The sequence below is a fragment of the Chenopodium album genome, chromosome 18, assembly GCF_948465745.1.
Source record: "Chenopodium album chromosome 18, dcCheAlbu1.1, whole genome shotgun sequence".
Classification (NCBI taxonomy): domain Eukaryota; kingdom Viridiplantae; phylum Streptophyta; class Magnoliopsida; order Caryophyllales; family Amaranthaceae; genus Chenopodium; species Chenopodium album.
Genome location: NC_137851.1, coordinates 1,392,425 through 1,414,882, shown reverse-complemented (window position 1 = coordinate 1,414,882; position 22,458 = coordinate 1,392,425). Strand labels below are relative to the sequence as shown.

Sequence of the window (22,458 nt, the reverse complement as noted above, 5' to 3'; positions counted from 1 at the left end):
AAGCTCCGGTGCCGGCGAGATCTTTCTCTCTCTTTCTCCCTTTCTTTCTTTCTCTCTCTTCCCTTTTTTTTGTTGTTTCTGTTGTGAAAAGCAAGGGTGGGAGGTTTTGTTTTTCGAATTTTTGCGACGGAAAGTTATTCTGTCGAAAAATGTAGTTCCGATGGAATTTTCCGTCGTAAATAAATTTGCTACGGAATATTCCGTCGGAAACTACATTTTTCGATAGAAATGTATTCCGTCGGAAATTCTGCGAGGGAATTTCCGTCGCAAACTAATATTTCCGACCGATTTTTACGACAACCTTAATTCCGTCGTTGAATTTAAATTTTGCGACGGAAAATAAGGTCCATTGGAAACAGGCCTTTTTCTAGTAGTGTCCTTTTTCGAACTACTTTGTCACATTCTCAATTCCCAAACCCTTCCTATCTTAACCTAAAATATCAAACCCCTATAACTAAACATTGATATTTTTTTCAACTTGAGTGTATACGTACTAGATATTAACCAATCATCCAATTATAACAATCAAACACTTCAACATATTCCCTAATCAAAAATCCATCTTGATATGTACACCCAATCTGATAGTGGTAGGAGTAAGTAGAAACAACACATTTTCACTTATACGGGTATACATGTTTACAACTGAGCTCTTAGTTGATATTGGTAGTATACTTGGCTCTAAGCTCTTCCTTGCGATTTCTGCTTTGATCATGAAGGGGACTTTCTATATTGTAACCGCTTTGCTTCCCTATCCTTTGATCATATTTATTGCCATGAAGTGATGACATGTGAAACAACACTAGTTTAAGCTCTTTTTCGGTGTGGTGCTAAGTCATGGATTTCATCAGAGTTAGTTAAACCAACTTCTTGTTCCTACTCTTGCATTGATCAGTGGCAAATGCATGGTGTTCTTATGAATTTAGTGTTTTATGATAAAATTGCTTATAGTTGTATCAAATGACCTCATTAAATTTTATCAAATGCATTTTAACCCCATTAAATATTTTTTCTAAATCTGCCATTGGATGAGCATGGCTTAGTCATGTGTTTTTATCATCAACATTGTTCAAAACTAGTTTAAGTGGCAATTTTCATCTATATTTAATTATTAAAAAAATTGTCTAAAGTTAATGTGGACAATTTTATCAAAATATATACTGAGTAATTTTCTTTAAAAATTCTCATTTTTATTTAGACAAGAAAGTAATAAACACCCCCTTGTTAATGGGTGTTGTAATCTATATACGATTATCTATCTCTCTATTATTAGCTTATAGTCATATTACATCACTCATTTTGGAGAAAAAATTTTATTTTTTATTTTTTATTTTTATTTTTTTTTACAAAGAGAAAATATGATTTAAACAAGCTGCAAACACTCAATCATTTTGGCTTATTTTGCTGTCAATAATTTGAACCGTTTGAACGTTCCTAACCAATAATCTCCGTTACTATCAGCCCTCCAAAGGAGAAAAAATAATCATGTATGTTTAGATTTGTCAAAAGCTGATCAATACCAATCCACTATAAGTTTGTGGCACAATGATTGAAGAGAACGAAGACAAATAATATAAACGCATCCAAAACCCATCTAATTACCATACACCTACATAGTACGTACACTTTCTTTTTTCCTTGAATTTTTTGTAGCACATTCACATTATATGATGCAATTGTTATCAATAGATTATGATATTGATAACATTATCATAGTTATCAAGTATGTGGCATTTTATCTAGCAACCTATTTCACACTTAAGCATACCATCCTACGTTCCAAGGTTAAGGGCAAATTGCCACCACGTCCATTCCTCTCATTCCCTATTATAGGCCACCTCTACCTCTTTAAGAGGCCCCTCTATCGGCTCTTGCCCATTTGGCGGTCAAGTATGGCCCGGTCCTTTATCTCGGGATGGGGGCTCGGTCCGTACTTTTACTCTCCTCTCCGGAGGCCGTTGAGGAGTGTCTTGTTAAGAGTGACGTGTTTATAGACCGCCCCCGCCTCCTCCCTGGGAAGCATGGGGGCAATAACTATACTAACATGGTGGTCCCCTTATGGGGACCACTGGAAAAACCTACGACGAATTGCAGCCGTTGAGATCTTATCACCTTAGCGGTTGCAAATCTTGTCAGGGATCCGGGCTGAAGTAGCCCGGTCCTTCATTCGTAGGATGATAAAGGATATCACTGAAAATGGCGGAATAGTGGAGATGAAATCCGCCATTTTTGGGCTTACCCTAGATAACATGATGAGGATGTTAATAGGGAAGAGTAACTACGTGGAGGCGAGCGGGGGAATGGAAGCTTCTAGAAGGTTCCAAAAAACTATGGAGGGTAGTTTTAGGGTGAGTGGAGTGAATAACATAGAAGATTTTTTGCCAATCTTGAAATATTTTAGGGTGTTTTTAGGATCACCTGAGGAGTTCATGAAGAAGTTAACAAAAGAAAAGAATACATTCATGGAAGGATTAATGTTAGAACATAGAGAGTTAGAAAGAGAAGGAAATTTATCTGATGGGAGAAAGAGGGCAATGATACATGTTTTATTGTCCTTACAAAAGGAGGATCCGCAGTATTATTCCGATGAGATGATTGGAAGCCTCATTTTGGTATGTATTCTATGCAAACTTTTTTTTATCATTATCGTTAAGTACCATGCTAATTAATGTATCACATACTCACTCACACAATAATCATAGTCTCACGTGATAAATTACTACCACGTACTCTTGATCTTGATGATATGCAAGCCAAATTAAACTAAAGTCAGAATTGAAGAAAAATAATTTAAGGCACCTTTTAATTTAATTTGTTTGATGCACGTAACAGGCCTTATTTCAAGGTGGAACGGATACTTCAGCCGCAACAGTAGAATGGCTGCTTTCTCTCCTTCTCAACAACCCCAAAGTCCTAAAGAAATGGACACAAACATAGGAAACACTCGTTTAGTAGAAGAATCCGACAAGAACAACCTCCCTTACCTTCAATGCATCATAAACGAGACACTGCGAATGTACCCTACTGGTCCCCTAGGACTACCTCGCGAGTCTAGGGGTGATTGTTACGTAGGGGGATACCACGTCCCTAAAGGGTCTATGTTAATTTACAACATATGGGCGGTACACAATGATCCCAACATATGGGACGACCCAAGAAATTTCAAGCCAGAGAGATTTTCGGGTCTTGAGAAAACTACATTAGGGTACAACTTCATGCCTTTTGGTACCGGTAAAAGAATTTGCCCCGGCGAGCACTTGGCAAATAAAATGATTTGGTTGGCCGTCGCAATATTGGTCCAATGCTTCTATTGGGAACGAACTAGTAACGATTTAATTAATATGGAGGAAACTGGTGGTCTTTCGTTAGTAAAACTCATTCCTCTTCGTGTTAAGTGTTGTCCTCAGCCTTGTATGATGAACGTTTTATCTCAACTCTAACACTTTGTTTGGATAGAAGTAAATAGAAGGAAAAGAAGAGAAGAGAAAGGGAGGGGACAAATTCTCTTGTTTGGGTAAAGGATTGGGGGAAGGAGAGGGAGGGATGCATTTATTATTCTCTTTCAATACTATATGAGTATCAATATATTATTCTCTAAGTTTTGCTTTATTTATTTAATTAATTTGCATGATACTACTATTATAACTAGAAATGTCCTAATTCCCAGGTAAGGCGTTTTCGCTAATTCATAATTAAACAAAAATTACATGCTCCCTTTGTCCTACAACGAGATTTCAAGTATTTTGACTAACACCATAAAATAAAAATAAAAATAAAAATAAAAATGTGAATAACCAAATATGTGAAAATGTGAAATAATCGTTCATGACAATTCAAAAGACAAATTAACATTTTAGTCCTACCACGAGATTTTGAGTATTTTGACTGAAGAGTATTAGAGTAGTAAGTAGTTCAAAGATTTTGAATTAAAAACTTATTTTGAGAGAGACAGATAAATAAATAAATAGTTTTTTTTTTTTTATTATTAATAAAATTGATTTATAAATAAAAGTTATACCACATCAACAAAGAGATTCAAATCAAATAAAAACATCTATTTAGCCTTTTAGCAGAGTTACGATTGTTGTTATAAATTGCACATTCATCATATCCTCTTTCATATCGATGTGATTTACTACCTTCTTCGACGAGAGGATCTATTGATATATTGTAATCATGAAGAAAATTTTCGTCTGATTGCAATCGAAAGATCGAAAAATTAACCTCTTTCTTGATCTCACACAAATCTCTACCCATAAAACAACTTGTACCATACTAAACTAAAAAAAAACTAAAACAAAACTGAAACAAAATCCACCATAAGGGTACTTACTACACTCAAACCCACTATAGGAATACTTACAACCTTCAAAGAGTGTAAATTTATTGAATTCAATAACAAAAGCATAAGGAAACTAAAGGAAAATGGTTGGAAATAGCCAAATTTCTCTATTTTCGGCTTATGAAAAAACCTTGAGAAAAAAATAGAGAGGAGATAACTAGTCAATAAATAGCCATATTTCTAGAGAAATTTAACTATTTTCAGCCTATAAAACACTTTTTATGAAAAAACCCTAGAGAAAAAATAAATAAAAAGGAGACGGCTAGTCAATACATAAATAAATAGTTGAATGGTTTTTATGCTTCAAACTTAGTACGAGTGCAAGTGGCAAGGTAGCTTCACTAGCTTGTTTAGCATTCTCTGACGTATGTGAATCTTTTTCCAACTTTACGACTTGACAGCAACAAACACACTTGCTTGAGTTAACATTTTGTTGATGGGGACTCTGGGAGCAAAGCAAACTATTCAAAGTGATGATTTCAATATTGCAAAATTTCAAAATGCTCACATCACAAACTCACAAAGTCACAATCATTGAAAATCACTCGTAATTCAAATGTATAATAACTAAATAAGACTATTGATCAGAAACAATATGACTTTATCAGATGTTAGTCGGTGTTTTGATTTTTCAAAAAGGTGGGCAGTTAAGCAGGCACATCAGCAGCACTCCAACAGCCAAGCAACTTTTCAGAGAGTTCGAGTTTATGGCGTCGCAGGCTATTTTGATTTGCACAATCAATTACTCAGACATTTTATTACATCGAGTTAGAAACTCTGGAAGGAGATGGAGCCAAGGGGGGTTTGGACACTAAAGACTTCATTTTCGAACCAAAATCATAAAAACTTTCCATGCCCAAGTCCATACATTATAGATCCTGGTAATTGTAATCATGTGAAAATATTAGATTACATGTTTAAACAGCTTCATCTAACTCTCTCTTTTCTAAGCCTTTCTAGTTCTTTTACCATTTGCCAGTGTTCCATGGACAGACTTGTCTCGCCAAAGCTCAACGACATAAGTCTACTCATAGTCAGCAACCTGGAAGCACAAATGATCAGATTTTTTAATCGCTGACTCTTTAAATAGTAAAAAGGAAAACAAATACTTCGACCACCTGATTAGTTATACAGACCTGCTAAAATCTTGGCTCCCTAAGGTCCGGTCTGCTTGCCTAGCTGCGACTAGATCCTCCTCCACCACCTGATTAGTTATAAACATTTATCAGCTATGTATCTCTGTTCTGCAACAGTAACAGAAAGACCCAAAAAAAAGGCCTTGGAAAAGGTTCATCAAGATAACCATTGTAACAAGTCATACCTTCTGCATTTCAGGACTAATCGAGTGTGATAGTGATCTCATGAAGGCCAAATACCATCTCCAAGTCTGTACCATTGCTTCATCTACAATTTCTGAGGAGCTGGTTGATGAAGGCTGAAAAGGAAGGACTAAATCGGCAGGCAGAATGTTGGATTTACCCTCAGATAGAACAAGCAGCTGCACGTCTGCTTTCATCTCCATTTTGTAGTACTGAAAATCATATTCAACCTGAAATATATTTTTTAGAGTGGGAGGAGGGAAGCAGAAATTGGGTTAGAGCCAGTGAAAATATTTTGATTCTCATTTAGCAGAACACACCATGCAGGAGGTGGTTGAAAAGTGCACATGGGTACACACTCTAAAACTTGAGGATTACCTGCTGCAATTCTGTCAAGTTCTTCAATGATCTTGCATTTTCAACTCCGGTCGGGTTCAGGGTCCCAGCCTGCAACAGCGTCTCATCAACGATCAAGTGTGACCCTTCTGCCAGCTGAAGAGCTCCAGGAACCAATCTGTCATCCAACCATAAAAAGTGTAAGGTAAAAAGAAAATAAAAAGTCACAGTATTTAAAACCAGAATTGTGTAAAGAACAACTCTGCTTACTTATTTGCCTGGTAATCCTTTTTAGGGGCAAGTGAGGCACTGTTAAGATATTCAATTGTGAGAGGCATCTGCTGTGTAAAAGGAAGAAGTTCCTTCATTGTGAGACCAAGACGTTTACTAAAGACAGATGCAGTTTCCTTGCTGAAGTTGGTGAAATTAAGTGAAAACTTCCCAACAGCAACACCATCAACTCTAGCATGCACCTGCAAGTAAGAAATGCTTAATAATGATTTTGCAAACAAACATTTTTTTCCAAAAAAACAACTCTCAGAGCTACTAAAAGTCCTGCCAAATGCCAATCATGCAAAATTGGAAGGGAGGGAGAGCAATATAACTTACCTGAGATAAGAGGTGCAACAGCAGAAATTGAGCTGCCACTCCATCATTTCCAAGGACAGCAGTGAGATGACTAAGCAGGCCTTCCCTTATTCCTCTAATCATTGAAGGATTTGACTATAAAAGACAATTAGTCAGTTAAATACCCAACATGCATAAGAATCAGCAAGGAGAAGAAGATATCAAGCAAAAAGAGGACAAGGCCAGTTACTTCTGTTATAGGTGAACCATCAACAAAATCATGAGCCACGAGCTTCTGGTGTACAAGACAGTGGATACGAGGTACCTGTAAAGGAAAATAGTTAGTCACATGAACCAGTGCTCGTTACAAACATTATACATGTCATCAAACTGTCAGACCATTTATTAATTTATAACAAGATGTCGAAAATTTATGAATGTCTACAGTTTTTAGGGATAGTTAGGATAAAAGAAGACATTAAGTAAATCAAGTTGGAAAGCGTATCTGTTACTAAACAACTTGTGTTTAATTATTTGAGTAGCAATTGCAAAAGATACCAGCACAATAACTTCACTCTGTAAGTAGTTACATTAATTGTACAAAGCAAGCAAGGAGGTTCTTTAGATAAAATTAATAACACGACTCACACCCAGGAATTTATGCAAACCTTGCTAGGGGGTAATTGAACCAAGTCATCTTCATAAAGGTCATTTGACTGCATATCAGACTCATCCTTGTTTAATGCTAGCTCTGGATCATAGTTCAAAACTCCGATGAACTCAAAAATCTCATTTAGTTTTAAATCAGACTCTGGGGAATCATAAACCTGCCCATGAAAAATTAAGTAGAAAGTTACTCCTTTGGTAAGGAAAACATTCATCAACATGATGATAATTCAAGGATCAAGAAGCATACCTTAACCAAACAAGGAAAAGAATTTATCTCGGAATCAGGTGGTCCAAAGGAAGGAGTGGTTCCTTCCTTCACAGTGTCTTGCTGCATTGCAGATGAGGAAGGATGCCCCTCTTCCCTCTGTTGTTAGAAATACATATTTAAACAGATCAGCAAAGTTTCACAAGCTCTCATAGGAAAGAAGAAAAAAGAGGTGCTCCAGCTACAGAAAGATTCTAAAGTTGTGATTGTTTCATAATGATATGCAGATTATATTTTAGCAAAACCATTAGAGTAAGGGTATTCAGTGCCACTCTATGATGGCTAACTTGCTATAGATAGTGGTACTACAACACAATCACAATGTAAGCCTTGAAGGCATTGGCCTATTCATCTTTACTGAATCAAGTCTCCTTTCATCTTATAAAAGATAAAGGTTCCTATAAGTATAATTCTGTCGCAGCTAGAAAAATTTGACAATCATGCGGCTAAGGTAATGCTTAAGAGTGAATAACAGTGTTCTATTAGACCAGCAAAATACAAGACATTTTCTGCTTACCATCTTTTTAGTAATTGGAGAATCCTCACAGTCTTGATTTGATCCCTGCCAAGGGAAAAAAATAAAATAAATCAATTGCATCATATAAGCAGATCACAATTGAGACTACATACAGAAATCAAGAGTGTGTGACCTTCAAGAGTCAGCACAACGTAGTTATCATTCTTATCAATTAAACATGCCTACAGTAGCACGTTTACATTATGCAACAAAACTGTTAGAGATCAAACCATGTTGTTAGTATTCTGTTAGGATACTGGTTGTAGTCTTCGGATAAGATGGTGTTTTGAACTTTCGAGTGATACAATTTTTTATTAAAATCATTAAACAGTAATGCCTTTGCCCGGTTAACAGCTACTTGTACAATGGAATAATGAGTCCTATCATAGTATCATATGATAGGACTATGACTCAACACAAACATTTCAAATATGTCAAAAGCCTTACCAACTCCATATGATCAACAGTTTCATCATCATCCCTTGGACGCTTCTCCCTTTGCTGAGAAGCAAAATTCCTTTGCTGATTCGACAAAGCTTCCAAGGGTTCTGCCCATGAATTCAGCCCGGGTACCTAAACATATTCACACAATAATAAATAATTACTCCCGAAAAATTACATTTCCAGCTTTTATACTCGTCCAAATTAAGCACCAAAGAAGATTACAAATCCCTCCCATCTATAAAAAAGAACGTAGGTTATTACAAGTCAATTACTTTTGATCAGACATTTAATGTACTCTACAATATCAATACCAACTGTTAAACATAAATGTCATCTTATTAATTCAGTTTTAACTTGATAAATCCAAGTTAATTTTAAATTATAAGAAACATGTTAAGAATATTTTGGATAAAGAAAGTACAAATATGCAAGTTACCAACAAAAATATGTGTTTAGCCTTAAGGGCCAGGGCGTGGAACTCAAGACATAGGATCAAATCGCGACTAAATCATCATAATATCAATCAAATTCCCGTCTTTCATCAAAGATATCAATCCTCAAACAAACAATAAACTTACAGGAGCACAACAAAGAAAAACAAAAGCATAATTAAGAAATCAAAAAAGTAAATGAAAAAGGAAAACTCACAGGAACACAGTAGAGCAATCGACGCTCCCAAAACTTCATATCAGGAGACATATCCACTTCAACCTGACAAACATCTGAGAATTTGTTGGTCCTCCAAGTTGAACCATCCTTCAAATTACACCAACAAACAAACAAAATAACATAAATTTCCAGAAATTATAACATTAATTTCATCAAAAACCCTAATAAATTACTAGTACCTTGTAAGCACCAACATAAACTTCATTTCCCAGCATATCTTGAATCATCCCTCGAAATCGAACCAACGAATTCGTCGGTAAATACTTTACACTCGTCGCATTTAAAATCGGAACCTAAAAATTCCCAAAAAATAAAAAAAATTAAAAAAAAATCAAACTAATTCTTCGAAAACCCTAGAAATGTGATTAATTGATGGATACCTGAGAAAGACCACCATTGTCGAAGAGGAATTGACGGAAAAGATCAACGGCGCCCCAATCGGCGCCGGTAGAGGTGGAGGGGTTGAGGCCGGAAGAAACGGCTTTTTCGAAGGTTAATCGGACGGCTCCGAGAGGATTAGCGAGGCAATCGTACGGTAATCCTACCATTTTTGAGCTTGATCTTTGATTTTCTCTCTCTTCGTTAATCAGGGAAGTGTGTGTTAAGTGGAGATGGGGGAGTGCGGCGGGAGTGTAAGTAGGTAGGATTTTCCCGCCAATTTCTAGGTGTTCAGGATTCCCGCCAATTTCAATGGGTATCTAAACGCTGCGTATTTGAGTGAAACGCATCGTATGTTTTGTTTATGGAGAAAATGTGAATTTATGGGCATTGAAGATTGAACGGTTGGCCTTGTTGGGATAAATTACTAAATTGAGCCATTGGTGGAGGTTGTGCAAGGTCATTATTAAATTGGGCTAGCTAGAATCATACAAGGCTACGTCGTTCTCGTGTCAATCTTTGAAAGAATAGAACTTAGGCACAAGTCACAACCAAATATATGTGTCGTGTCATGTCATATCATATCAAGTTATACTGTATCAAATTGCCTTTTTTACTACTAGTATCTCCATAATAAATTATTTATAATAATTGAATATTGTGTTTTTACATGGCACATGGTCCACTGGTATGCCTCTAGCGTCATAATGTGTTGTGTCTTGCTTCTGCTCACGAGTAGGGAGTTGCGTGTGTCACGACATGCTCGTACGGGTTTGGGCCAAATTCATGTTGGGCTTTTCTATATCAAAACCCAATGGCCTTGAATAAGCCCATCTTAAAGTGGTCTCCCACTCTCCCTTATACTTTTTCAGGAAAAAAAATAATTAAAATAAAAAAAGGTACCCTCTTGTTCAAGAAACGAAGACGAACAAATAAACCAGTGTTTTAGCACAAAGTATCCAGTTATTCAAGTAGAAGCATAACACACAGAAAAGAATTCTGAAGTAATCCCAATATTGTAAGTTTGTTTCTTTTCCCGTCATTTCTATCATCCAATCTAGGTCTTATCACTCTGATTTCGACGATTAAGGCTGATAATTAACTGTATTTTTCTTTTGCTTTGATTTTCAATGTATGTATAACCGATTCAGATGATAATTTTGAATTAGGTGAATATTGTAAGAACTCATTTTGTAATCCAATTAGCTTAAAAATATCCAATTTAGCTTGAACTGTGAGTTTGAATTGGGTATTTCTTAAATGTAATTTCTTCGGATTTACTTAAATTTGATGGGGGAGTTAAAATTTTAAAGAGTGTAATCCAATTTAGCTTGATAATTTTGAATTTGATTTGGGTATTTCTTAAATGTCATTTCTTTGGATTTATTTAAATTATTTAGAATTGAATGTTTGAGTGAATGTGTGAATCTGGATCATCTTAAATTGATTTTTGTTTTATGGGGTTTTAATCTCTTTTGAAGTATTTGCTTTATTGGGTTTTGAATCTTTTGATTGATATATGTTATTTTTTGTCAAGAAATGCTGTACTTTTTGTTAATTTGGTATTGTGACTTGATTGATCATCGATGGATGAGAACCAAATGTTGTGTAACTTTCATTTAAATGTGATGATTAACTCATAATTGTCGATGCCTATGGTAGTGAATCATGTCTCGGAGATACGACAGTCGGACTACCATTTTCTCACCTGAGGGTCGGCTTTACCAAGTCGAGTATGCCATGGAGGCGATTGGGAATGCAGGAAGTGCCATAGGTATTTTGGCTAATGATGGGGTTGTTTTGGTTGGTGAGAAGAAGGTCACTTCTAAGCTTCTTCAGACCTCCACTACTACTGAGAAGATGTATAAGGTTGATGATCATGTAGCTTGTGCTGTTGCTGGTATCATGTCTGATGCTAACATTCTGATAAACACAGCTCGAGTCCAAGCACAGCGTTACACTTTTTCGTACCAAGAACCAATGCCTGTTGAGCAGTTGGTCCAATCTCTGTGTGATACCAAGCAAGGTTACACACAGTTTGGTGGGCTTCGGCCTTTTGGTGTTTCCTTTCTCTTTGCTGGATGGGACAAGAATTATGGTTTCCAGCTTTATATGAGTGATCCGAGTGGAAATTATGGTGGGTGGAAAGCTACTGCAATAGGAGCTAACAATCAAGCTGCACAGTCTATGCTTAAGCAGGACTACAGGGATGATATCAACCGCGAAGATGCTATTCAGCTTGCATTGAAGGTCCTCAGCAAGACGATGGACAGCACAAGTCTGACCTCGGAGAAGCTTGAATTGGCTGAAGTTTATCGTCTGCCTTCTGGAAAAGTCAAGTACCAGGTACACTCTCCAGAATCCTTGACCAAATTGTTGGCTAAATCTGGACTGACTCAAGCTGCCACAGAAACCTCTTGAGTCAATGTACCTCAAGTGTCATTCATGTCATTAAGATCCTTGCATTGCCAGATACTAGAATGTAGCCTTTATTATATATGACTGTTATAAATCTATCTTTGTTGAACTTTGATCTAGAATGAAAAAAGCACACTCTGCATCTGCTAGCTATTGCTTTATGTTGTAATTCTTGGAGCAATTGGTCATTGTTATTCCTTGCACCACTAGTATTGATCAAACTAGGTGACGAGGGTTCTGAAAGGTTTTCAGTTTACTTATGTTGCTTACTATGTTTTTCCATGAGCAATCATTTGTAGCTATTATTGAGCATTGATACTTATCATATGACGCCCTTGTGTTGACCTTTAAGATGAAAGGGTTACCAAGGTCTGTTTCTTCCATTACGTATCCATCTGTTTTCGGTTCTTCACTCATACACTTTGCCAAATTCTTATGTCCTGCCTTTCAGTCATTCTTAGCTAGCTACAATTGGGAACAGACAATTTAGTAATAATTTGCTTTACTGTTTGTCAAACTCAATCCTGCATAATTGTGCATCGTTACCTAAATCCTAGGAACCCTTGTAGCTGTGGTAAATTTACTGCTTGAGACGATTATGACTGCAATTTGTAGTTTGTTGCTGATGTTGCTATTCGCCTATTCCATTTGCAGTATATGATTTGCGTCAGTGATTTCTTAAACCGATATATTAACTATATCAACTTCACTTTGAGCTGTTTAGATGTGTACCATATACTTAAATGTTAAGCAGATGATGCTGCAATTTAACTTATCAGTTATCATATTCTGATTTCTGTACTGAGAGTCTGAGATTATTGGCGACAAATTATGTGTTCATCACCTGTCCTTCAGCTAATGACAGTAGTAAGTGTTAGCAATATCTGTCACACAAGTGATCCTTGGTTAGGACCCTATTCTATACGAACATTGCAAAGTGTCCTGAGTCTCGAGACCCAGACCAACCAGCTGTTTCCGTTCGGGTCAACCTATGCAACCTGAATTTGCAGCCTAGCCTAAAGCTTGATCAGCTCTAATACTCTGTTTATTGTAGGCTTTCGATTCTCTCTTTTCTCGGCGCCTAATTTTCAATGAAGGTCTAAACCAATAGTAGTCTTTTTATTTCACAACATCAATACAACCATCAAATTTTGTAGCACACAAAGTTATTATAGCTAAATGCGAGCACATTTGAGAAATTCAGTACTGAATTACTGATACATTATGTATAGAACAATGAGTAGCAAATTACATACAAGTATACTCCATATATTGCTATGCTATTATCTTAAACAAAATTCCGAGCCAAAATTTACAGCTCCAATCAATCACCTAGAGAATAGATTAGTAAAGAAGTTGCCAGAGTTCTTTTTCTGAAGGCAAGCAACATGAGCATATCTCCCAAACTTGTCCTTTTGCCTTTCTTCACCTGCTGTATCTTTCTTGCACACCTTACAGGTTTTGTCCACCCAGCCTTCCTCCACATATTGCCCATCCACTGTATGATAAGAAAAAACCAAGAATGAGTAAAGAATACGGCGAATTGCCAAACAGTTAGACATCTAACAGGGGTGGAATGTTGATAGTGTTGTTTAGATTTTAACTGCAACTCGCTACTTAAGGTTACTAAGGCTATTTTGCCGCATGTTAGTTGAATTAGCTAGCTAGATAAGCTTTATGGCATTGGATTGCAAGATTTACATACCTTCGACATATGATTTGAAGAAATCCTTGTATGTTCCTCCGATTTTCCTCCGAAGAGCTCCATACTAAAAGTCAATAAAACTTGAACATCTTAAAATCGAAAATGTGTAGTAATAGTTACAATAACATAAGCCCTATTCATCATTAATTGTAAGGTGATAAAAAAAAATCGGTACCTGTTCCCTATTCATCATTCGACCTGAGCTGGTAGTTTCCCTAGCTTCCTCAATAAGCTGAGCATCCTCCGCTGACCTTGCTTGAGCAAAATCCAAAGCATCAGTGACACTCGTAAACAAAGATTGCTTCTTCTTCTTTGGTTGCTCCTCCTTGTCGTCTTCCTTTTTCGCTGAGACTACTCTTAATATGTTGCTCTGTCTATAACTATGTATGCGCATGGTTTGAGGAGCTATGGATGGTTGGAGGATCCCATTCTGGGAAGATGATAGGGGTAAGGTTCTGAATCCCATTTATGGCTTTTCTTCTTTTATATTTTTGTTAATTGAAACGCAAGTAATGATTTAGAGAGTAGAGAAATAAAGAATATATATACTTGTGTAATGGTATGTTGAACTATGTTACTTTAGGAATTTAGCAGCATAATTTTGTGGGGTTTGTAAGTTGAGGTAGCTATGTGACAAGAGCCACATACTGTAAGAGATTAGTTACCACTCAGAAAATATGGTTTAGAAAGAGAGTGACGTGGCTCTTCAGTTTGCTTGTCAATTGAGACGCTTTGCGTCAAAATCTTTTGTGTACCATGTATTTTTGCAACTTTGCAAGCATCTACCGAGGATAGTCGTGTGGTTATCTAATAGCGTAATTACCAATCCGTGTTCAAAGGAAAGATTTTCCGGATAAGTCCGAATTAGTTAGGCAACTAACAAAGGTAGACTTTGATTAAGGGCACTTTTGACTCTTTAAAGTTAAGTAATCTGTTTAGCAATTAGCCATACTCTTATGACATTACTAAAATTATACGTTCTTAACCATGATTTATCATTCACTCTCATGAAGGACATATGCTGAAGTAAAGCCATCAGAAGACTAACTGTACAAAGCATTTCTTCTAAGTAGACGAGACATGTCCTAACTTCTCTTGTTATGTGACGATGCACAAAATCAGCCACATACCTGCTGTCATTTCATATGGTATTAACAAAACTGATTGTAAGTAAGGCTAATTACACAGCATAATCCGAGTCTTAAACAACATAGACCATGCCAACCTCTAGAAGGGACACCGGTGGCACCCGGAGTGCAACATCAGGCCCTCTGCAGTTCCTCCTAAGAAAATTATACCCAAAATTAATGGAAATCCTCTTAAGAAAAGATGATCCTTGTTTAGCTCTAACATGGGAATGCCCTATTATAAAGGCACTCCCAGCTTGCTGAGCATCCCATAGATCATCTAATTCTTGCAGCATCTGAACTTCTCTGTCATCACAGGACCTTGCATCATCAGCGAATCTCAATCTTCGTTTGACAGGCACCATCTCCATGATGTCCCCCATGCTGTCAACTGTAGGCAGTCCAATGGACACGCTTGCTGGTTGTGGGTTTTCATCAATCTCAAATGGAGGTTCACGGGAGTATCTGATGGTGCCCGTCATAGCTAACCTACATCCATCATTTAATCGAGCCTCGTCATATTGAAGGGACTGTTGGCCTTCCCCTTGTTCCTGGGCCCAATCATAACGGATGAATTTATCCAACTTAGTAGCAAGCTCAGACTCAAAGGAATCAACGTCTTGGTGGACATCACGGTACCCATAACGGATTATGCATCGATAGGAACGATGATTTGAGGGGCCCACACGGCTAATAAGATATCTCTCAGCTGGGGGAATGTAGGGAACAGGAACAGACTTCACACAGACAAAGACCAGTATCTTGTGGAATGCAGGGAGATTTGTGACAAAGCGAGAGAAGTTAGCTGGGATGCCAGAAGTGAGGTCAGTAAAGACCATGCCAATGCCTGGGACACGTGATATTCCTAAGCTCGGGCCTAAGGCTAGAAGCCATTCCAAGGACACTTTGTTGTGGAGGTCAAATTCATACTTTTTTATGGTGGCGTAGTGCCATACAAACATGATGGCCATCAGAATGAGAGCTAACAGGATTGGAAGCCAGGCTCCCTCAGAAAATTTGACCAGAGAAGCTGAGAAGTAGAGGATTTCGATTGAACCAAAGAAGAGAAGGAAACAAAGAGCTAATATGGGAGGTTTATGCCAGCATAGAACAATGACCAACGACATCAGGCATGTTGTCACCAACATCACTGTCATCACTGCTAAACCTGCAGGGCAAATAAAAATTTGAAGTTTCTCAATATACCAAGTAATAAGGCTCTTATCCCATCCAAAATTTTAAATGAAAATGTATATGGAGAGAAAAGGTTTAACAAGAGTCGAAAATGAGAAGATTAAAGTACCTGATGCATTTCCCAAGTGTTTCGTATCTCTGAATCCTATTGTAACAGCAATACAGAGGACCATCAGTATCCAGTTGATTTCAGGAATGTATATCTGGCCATGTATCTTATCTGACGTGTGAACAACCTTGACTCGGGGGAAGCAACCAAGTGATTGGCTTTGGTTAATGATTGAGAATGTCCCGCTTATAATTGCTTGACTTCCCACAACTGAAGCAAGAATAGCTACCAGAATCACTGGCCATTTGACCTTTTCTGCACCCAAAAGTTTCCATGTTAAGCTACCAAATTAGTTTGGACTTTGGAACCAACACGGTACATAGTAATACATATTGCATTAAAAATAAGGTACCTGGAACAGAGAGGTAAAAACTGATTGCATCAGAATTCTCATGATGCATTGACAAATAAGCAGCTTGACCCATATAAGCTAGTATGAGGGTTGGATATACCAGAAAAGTGAAAGCAATCTGCAAGAATTGGTGGATCAGAATTTCTGTTTGTAGCTGAGTGCATGAAGTTGCAAACCATAGACACCAGACATGATGCTGAAAATGACTGAATTAAAGTCAAACAAGGAGGTTACAATATGTACCTGAATTGCCATGTAAGAGAAGTGTCCTAAATCAGCAAACATTGCCTCCGAACCTGCAAAGAGGACAGTTAGAAACCTGTTGTGTAAACTTAAAGACTCAATTCGGTTATAATCAAAAACAAGGTGTAAGGAGACTAGATGCACTACATAACTCAGGGTAGTTAATTCACTGATGGTAGGGGTGTGAATGAGAAATTGGTTTGAAACGAGTCTTTGTAAAGACTGTAGGTGTTGGCGAGCCCTAGATTGATAAAGTGATAACTGATAAGTGATAATAGACATAGTGCTTGAGTAAACAAGATTGTAAGTTTACCAGTAATGCAGAGCAGAACACCTCCTAAAGACATCCATCCACTTATCGTGGTTTTCTTCAAGAACTTGTACATGTAGTATGGTGAAATAGCTCGATAAACTTGTGGATTCCAATGTAGAATATTATATAACCCCAGACCACTTATGCATAGTAGCCAGATCAAAACTATAGGTGCAAAGACGAAGCCAACTCGATGTGTTCCATAGTGTTGAAGAGCAAAAAGACAGACTAAAATGAAGCATGTGATTGGGATCACAGCATCTGCAAAAGAAAGTGTAATAAAATCAAGGTGTTGAACTTGGAAGTCAAAAAGCTATTTCCAAATAACGTTGAATTCCTATTTGCTATTAAAATGAGATTCTTGGAAATAAAACAATGCTGCACTTGTATAAGCTAACAGAACTTGCTCATCAAATACTATTGATTATACTATACTCCATTACTCCCTTGTCCCTAACAATTCTATGATTTCTATTATTGGCTGTCCCAAAATAACAAATCACTTCCTAAGCTTAGGAAATCGATTTTTCCTTTCCCATATTATTCTTAATGAAACTAAGAAGAGGAATCCCAGTGAAAGACTATACAGAAGGATTAGCTGTTCAATTTAACTCGTGTTCTTAAAAAATGGCTCTTAATCAAATGTGACATTATTTAGGGACAATGAAAAGATCAGACGCGTCCTCTTAATGGGTTGTTGCAGCATGCTAACAAAACCCGGCTTTGATTTATTTATTGGAAATCCTGAGAATTGAGTCCTCCAAATTCCAAAGAATTGTCATAGGTGTGTCAGCCCATGCTACGTAGTAGGTTTCCACCACAATGTGTATGCTTGTCCACACATATTATCACCACTCAAAGTAGTGGGCACACTAACACCTATACCAAATTACCGACACATTGAACATCAAAGGAACACAAACCATCCCAGAACAAGAGGGCACAATCCACATTTGATATACGAAGTATTTTTTTTCCAGTCAAAATATATAATTTTGATCATTAGTTGTATGATGTAAATTTCAAATTTATGTATGATGTAATAATTTACAAGAGCATTTCTGTAAATTAACTTCCATACGGTTTTTGCTTAATTTTAAACATGTGAGGGAGGACTGTCCTAAACTCCTAATACAAACTACGTAGTACATAGTATGACTCTATGTTCTCTATCAAAATCTAAGAAGATACTCCATCAACTGTTGCTCTGATTTCGTAGCCGACTTGGCTGTGTTTATTGAAAATTCCTGGACAGGGTCTCATATCTTTCACAAGGACTTCAATTTCTGATCAAAAATGGGAAGAACACTAGGAAGAAAATGACGTACTTATTGATTAAAACGTAGACCACATGTTTTGCAGCATATATGATAGGTGGAAAATACATTTTCAACAGTCATTTTCAATATCAATACAATTCAGAACGCAGACTATGCATCATCATTCAACAAAAAAAATCAGAAAATTAACACGAGAAAAATAATGACGAAGATTCAAAGACAAGTCGTGTATGTGCCTAACAAAAACAACCAAGCTAAGACAATCCTATACTATAAAACAGTTATCACAAAGAAGGAAAATATTGACGGGAAAGTAATTTGTCAAAATAAGATACATGTCAAATTAAATAGGCAATTGTGCACTTTTCAACGTTATGCTCCTTGTAATTTCCATTGCAAAGGCTAATATTCAGCATGAGTATGACATTTTACAGATATTGGACTTCGAAATTCATGAACAATAATCAACTTGGATACTTGTAACTTCTGATCGATAATCACTAAAATCAATAATCAAACAGACTAGTAATTCAGCCAGAAGAGCTTTGAAGACTTACATTGGTGATTCTCAGGGGACATCAAAGACTCGAGGCCGGAAACAGCTGTGAAAACTACATTAAAAGAGCTCACAACATAAGCAGGGGAGAAAATGTCAAAATGGGAACCAGAAGAACTAATAAACCACTCAAATTGAAGAAGATTAAACTACATTTTCAGAGAAAAACTCTCTTCAAAGTCATTCATTTAGCAAAATTAAGGCAATTGTTTCTGAACAAAATTAAAAAAAATTGTTTCGAGTATTCTCACTTGTGCATTCTTGATGAAATAAGAAACCTCCATACTTCTTTCTAGACAATGGAAAACTCATTTTGTAAACATTTTAACCCAACAAAATTACACTAGAAGGAATGTTCAGAGAGCCAAATTACACCCAAAATCTATGTTCAGACATAAATGTGTCAAACTGTTCAACTCGGCTACTTCATTTTAATTCTTTTAAAGGAAATAACATGTTTGTCAAGGATTCGACACAGGTCCTCGAGGTGAAACTAAGAGTCCGAGCAACATAAACCACGAATTAATTAAAGCAATCAAAAGAAAGAAAATTATACCAGAGATAGCAGGAGTAAGGAGTCCATCTCCAATAACCATACAAGTACCAAGAAGAACCAACACTAGCAATGCAGTACGCAAACACTTATACTTCTCAAGCACCATTTTAACCTTAGAATTACTATTACTCCCAGGAGGATGCTCCATCTTATATGTACTAACATCTTCATCTGATGCCTGTCTATTTGGCAAAAGACTCACTTTGGCATGCCTACATATCAATGAATATAGAGCAAAAGTACCACCTGCAAATATTTCATACACAATATTATTCACCACTAACAACAAACATATAAAATATGGTATAAATCTAAGTTTTATAACTTAGGTTATAAATAAAATTATTATTACATACCTTCACCATTGTCATCTGCTCTTAAGACTATGAAAACATACTTAAACAAAGGAAGTAAAGTTAATGTCCAAAATACAAATGAAAGAACACCCAGAATTTCTTCATTTGTTTCAGAATGATGAATGTCATCTGCAAAAGTACTCTTGAACACATATAAAGGGGAAATACTCAAATCTCCATATACAACTCCCAAGCTTTGATATGCTAATATTAATACTGCTCTCCAAGATTTGTCCTACAATAAATAAAATTATATCAAAAAAAAAAAAAAAAAGTCCAAATAAAATAAAATTAGGATGAAATTAAATTAAATGGGTAGAGTATAATAAGTACCTTGTTATTGTTGGAACCCCAGCAATTATTATTACTAGTGTCCATAATTTTCTGGGTATAAGATAAAATCTTCAATTAAACCCAGATTTGAAGTGGGATTTATGAGTGTGTTATGAACTTCTAGAACAAGAATCGAGATTCAAGAGGCAATTTTTTAAGATACCCAGATGAATATGTCAAAAAAAATTCACTTCACCTAGGCAAACAAAGAACAAATACTATAATATGTTAAGAAAAGTCTTTTTTCGAAGTATAAATAATGAACATAATTTAGCAACTTTACGGGGAACCCACATGAAATCATAAACTTTAAGACGTCATTTTAGCAGTAAGATAACTGCATTTCTGACCAACTATAAACAACACAACATTCTCAATATTTGATTTAATCATTTGAAGGACTGACCGACTGATACATAAAGGAATACATTGTGATTAAAAAGAGCACTCGAGGACTTACCATGGGAAAAGGATGAAGATTTAAGTGGGTAATCTGAGAAGCTGAAACATTGCAAGATTAACAAAAGAATGAAAGAGAAGGAAGAAAGATTGTTGGAATGAAATGAAGCAAGAAAATTATTTACAAGGAATGTAAAAAGACGGCAGATATTTGTAATTTGCTGTACCATAATCACGTGATCTAACAATAGTTGTAACAAGTTTAAATAACTAATGTCATCATACCAAAGTAGCCCCACCAAAAATAATGGTCATTTAATTTAGCCATCTATTTCTCTTTTAAGATTGGGCCCTTAAATTCTCCTTCTAACATGGAAACTTGGAGCTTTATACTTTTAATACCAAATTTTTACTCTTTTGTTATTGGTAAAATCAATCCATAACTATTACAGTGATACCTACTCCGTTCTTACTTACAACTTGTTTTGATTTATTGAATTGAGCTGAACTGAACTAAATTGAATTAATTGGAGCTGAACTGAACTGAAGATTTTATGAGAGAAGGAAATTAGGAAAATGACTTATCACAATAGTAGTGAGACACTAAGGGTCTGTTCTCTTCAGATTATTTTCAGTTTAGTTCAGTTCCAATAAGTTTAGTTTAGTTCTATTCATTTCAGTTCTTAATTTCCTTCTCTCATAAAATATTCAGTTCAATTCAGTCTAGCTCCAATAAGTTCAGTTCGATTCAGCTCATTTCAGTCAATCAGAACAGGCCCTAAGACTACCAAAAAATTAACCATAAATTGTCGGTACACTAGAGGGAGGGGGAAAAAAGTGAAAGATGCATATATTGCAAAATTGCAATACTCCCTCCGTCCCTAAATTACATTCCTCCTTTCTATTTTTGGTATTCCAAAATTACATTCCTCCTTTCTATCTTTGGTAAGTTTTTTTAGTAAATCAACTCTCTTTTTTTGTTTTATATTTAATGCTTTCTCACTCATCCTTACCTAATCTCACTTATAATCCTTGTGTCAAATTACAATGAATATGATTGGTTAAAAATTTTCAATTAGGAGCATGTGATTGGTCTTTTTTTTTTTTGCAAAGGATTGATGACATGTCATGAATAATAACTATTCTATCTTTGTACTTTCCATTGCATTATCTAATTATTGTTATTTGTCTTTTTCTTCTCTCCTTAATTCCCGTGTAAATTTCCAAACAGAAATGTAATTTAGGGACGGAGGGAGTAGTAGATATGAATCTCAGAGTCTGATAGCAAGAGTATCATTTATAGCTGTGTACAAATTGGAATGTAATCTCTAAAGTGTTATTCTTGAAACTAGCTAGTTACTTAAAAAGTTAAAAGGTTGCCTAGACCATTCTATATATATGATTGATATTTATAGCTTACTAAAGTTAGAAATTCCTTTGCTGTAAAGAATGACCTTTAAGTGCTTGTATCTTTGGCCCATCATATAATCACCAACCATCGTGAATCGTTGTTGTACTACACTACTACGTAGATATACTTCTTCCGTTTTTTTTAATCTTATCAAATACCCAGATATTGACTTTCATGCTTGTATGCTGATGTAAAGTTTCAATTTTTATATTTTTATTTTTATTTAAATAATGATTTTCTTAAAACATAATTGAACTAGGCGACTCTAAGGTTTCTGACTTGATAATGTCTAATTAAAAACTAGAAACGAAATATATAGATAAATGAATAATACAAAAATCAAAATGTTGAAAAAAATATTCCGAAGATCGGACTAACTTTTATACCATTTATTTACCTACATGCTACATCTACATATATATGTGTAACATACTTCCTCTATTCTATTAATATTGCAATAAGGATGAAATTACGCATCTCAAAGCACGTGTTATATGCTAAATATCTATAATTGTGTAAGAGAAAATTATAAAAAGTTGATATTGTGAAAGTGTTTTATGAGACGAATCCAACAAGATCTCACGTGACTATATTTTACTT

At 35.9% G+C, this 22,458-nt stretch overlaps 4 protein-coding genes and 1 pseudogene across 6 annotated transcripts; 2 read left to right on the top strand and 3 right to left on the bottom strand.

Annotated features, from left to right (window-relative positions):
• The first annotated feature begins 1,667 nt into the window (after positions 1-1,667).
• Positions 1,668-3,440, top strand: LOC145592846 (isoflavone 2'-hydroxylase-like; annotated as a pseudogene).
• A 1,721-nt stretch (positions 3,441-5,161) lies between these two features.
• LOC145592594 (mini-chromosome maintenance complex-binding protein-like) lies at positions 5,162-9,764 on the bottom strand. Its single transcript, XM_081649099.1, has 14 exons — positions 9,509-9,764; positions 9,308-9,421; positions 9,108-9,215; positions 8,463-8,588; positions 8,016-8,060; positions 7,481-7,597; positions 7,233-7,391; positions 6,815-6,889; positions 6,607-6,720; positions 6,268-6,470; positions 6,040-6,175; positions 5,664-5,891; positions 5,479-5,546; positions 5,162-5,384 (listed from the first exon to the last, which is right to left on the bottom strand). Exons 1-14 carry the CDS (start codon positions 9,674-9,676, stop codon positions 5,270-5,272), a joined length of 1,776 nt encoding a protein of 591 aa, XP_081505225.1. The 5' UTR covers positions 9,677-9,764; the 3' UTR covers positions 5,162-5,269.
• Positions 9,765-10,399: 635 nt separating this feature from the next.
• On the top strand, positions 10,400-12,268 carry LOC145592593 (proteasome subunit alpha type-4-like). Its single transcript, XM_081649098.1, has 2 exons — positions 10,400-10,524; positions 11,169-12,268. Exon 2 carries the CDS (start codon positions 11,175-11,177, stop codon positions 11,925-11,927), a length of 753 nt encoding a protein of 250 aa, XP_081505224.1. The 5' UTR covers positions 10,400-10,524; positions 11,169-11,174; the 3' UTR covers positions 11,928-12,268.
• An 846-nt stretch (positions 12,269-13,114) lies between these two features.
• On the bottom strand, positions 13,115-14,174 carry LOC145591120 (uncharacterized). The gene is made up of 3 exons (XM_081647524.1): positions 13,805-14,174; positions 13,630-13,693; positions 13,115-13,422 (listed from the first exon to the last, which is right to left on the bottom strand). Exons 1-3 carry the CDS (start codon positions 14,093-14,095, stop codon positions 13,253-13,255), a joined length of 525 nt encoding a protein of 174 aa, XP_081503650.1. The 5' UTR covers positions 14,096-14,174; the 3' UTR covers positions 13,115-13,252.
• Positions 14,175-14,551: 377 nt separating this feature from the next.
• On the bottom strand, positions 14,552-20,663 carry LOC145591119 (potassium transporter 2-like). Of its 3 annotated transcripts, none has more exons than XM_081647522.1 (10): positions 20,509-20,663; positions 20,049-20,266; positions 19,716-19,950; positions 19,360-19,605; positions 18,805-18,858; positions 16,968-17,228; positions 16,655-16,707; positions 16,412-16,529; positions 16,060-16,314; positions 14,552-15,924 (listed from the first exon to the last, which is right to left on the bottom strand). In XM_081647522.1, exons 2-10 carry the CDS (start codon positions 20,091-20,093, stop codon positions 14,831-14,833), a joined length of 2,361 nt encoding a protein of 786 aa, XP_081503648.1. In that variant the 5' UTR covers positions 20,094-20,266; positions 20,509-20,663; the 3' UTR covers positions 14,552-14,830. The 3 variants fall into 3 exon arrangements, with proteins under 3 accessions (XP_081503648.1, XP_081503647.1, XP_081503649.1); XM_081647521.1 differs by having other exon boundaries at positions 20,049-20,099; XM_081647523.1 differs by having other exon boundaries at positions 18,805-18,849; positions 20,049-20,099.
• Between the last annotated feature and the right edge of the window lie 1,795 nt (positions 20,664-22,458).

What these genes read in the sequence shown, in the direction of transcription:
- LOC145592594 (XM_081649099.1), bottom strand. Translation starts at nt 9,676, where the DNA reads ATGGTAGGATTACCGTACGATTGCCTCGCTAATCCTCTCGGAGCCGTC. An exon ending in TTTATGTTGGTGCTTACAAG is followed by an intron (nt 9,216 to 9,307) that starts GTACTAGTAATT and finishes TGTAATTTGAAG; the next exon opens with GATGGTTCAACTTGGAGGAC. An exon ending in CTTTTCCTTGTTTGGTTAAG is followed by an intron (nt 7,392 to 7,480) that starts GTATGCTTCTTG and finishes TTTCATGGGCAG; the next exon opens with GTTTATGATTCCCCAGAGTC.
- LOC145591119 (XM_081647521.1), bottom strand. An exon ending in GGGGTTCCAACAATAACAAG is followed by an intron (nt 19,951 to 20,048) that starts GTACTTATTATA and finishes TATTTATTGTAG; the next exon opens with GACAAATCTTGGAGAGCAGT. An exon ending in TCTCTTACATGGCAATTCAG is followed by an intron (nt 16,530 to 16,654) that starts GTACATATTGTA and finishes CAATTCTTGCAG; the next exon opens with ATTGCTTTCACTTTTCTGGT.
- LOC145592593 (XM_081649098.1), top strand. Translation starts at nt 11,175, where the DNA reads ATGTCTCGGAGATACGACAGTCGGACTACCATTTTCTCACCTGAGGGT.
- LOC145591120 (XM_081647524.1), bottom strand. Translation starts at nt 14,095, where the DNA reads ATGGGATTCAGAACCTTACCCCTATCATCTTCCCAGAATGGGATCCTC. An exon ending in GAATGATGAATAGGGAACAG is followed by an intron (nt 13,694 to 13,804) that starts GTACCGATTTTT and finishes ATTGACTTTTAG; the next exon opens with TATGGAGCTCTTCGGAGGAA. An exon ending in CTTCAAATCATATGTCGAAG is followed by an intron (nt 13,423 to 13,629) that starts GTATGTAAATCT and finishes CTTATCATACAG; the next exon opens with TGGATGGGCAATATGTGGAG.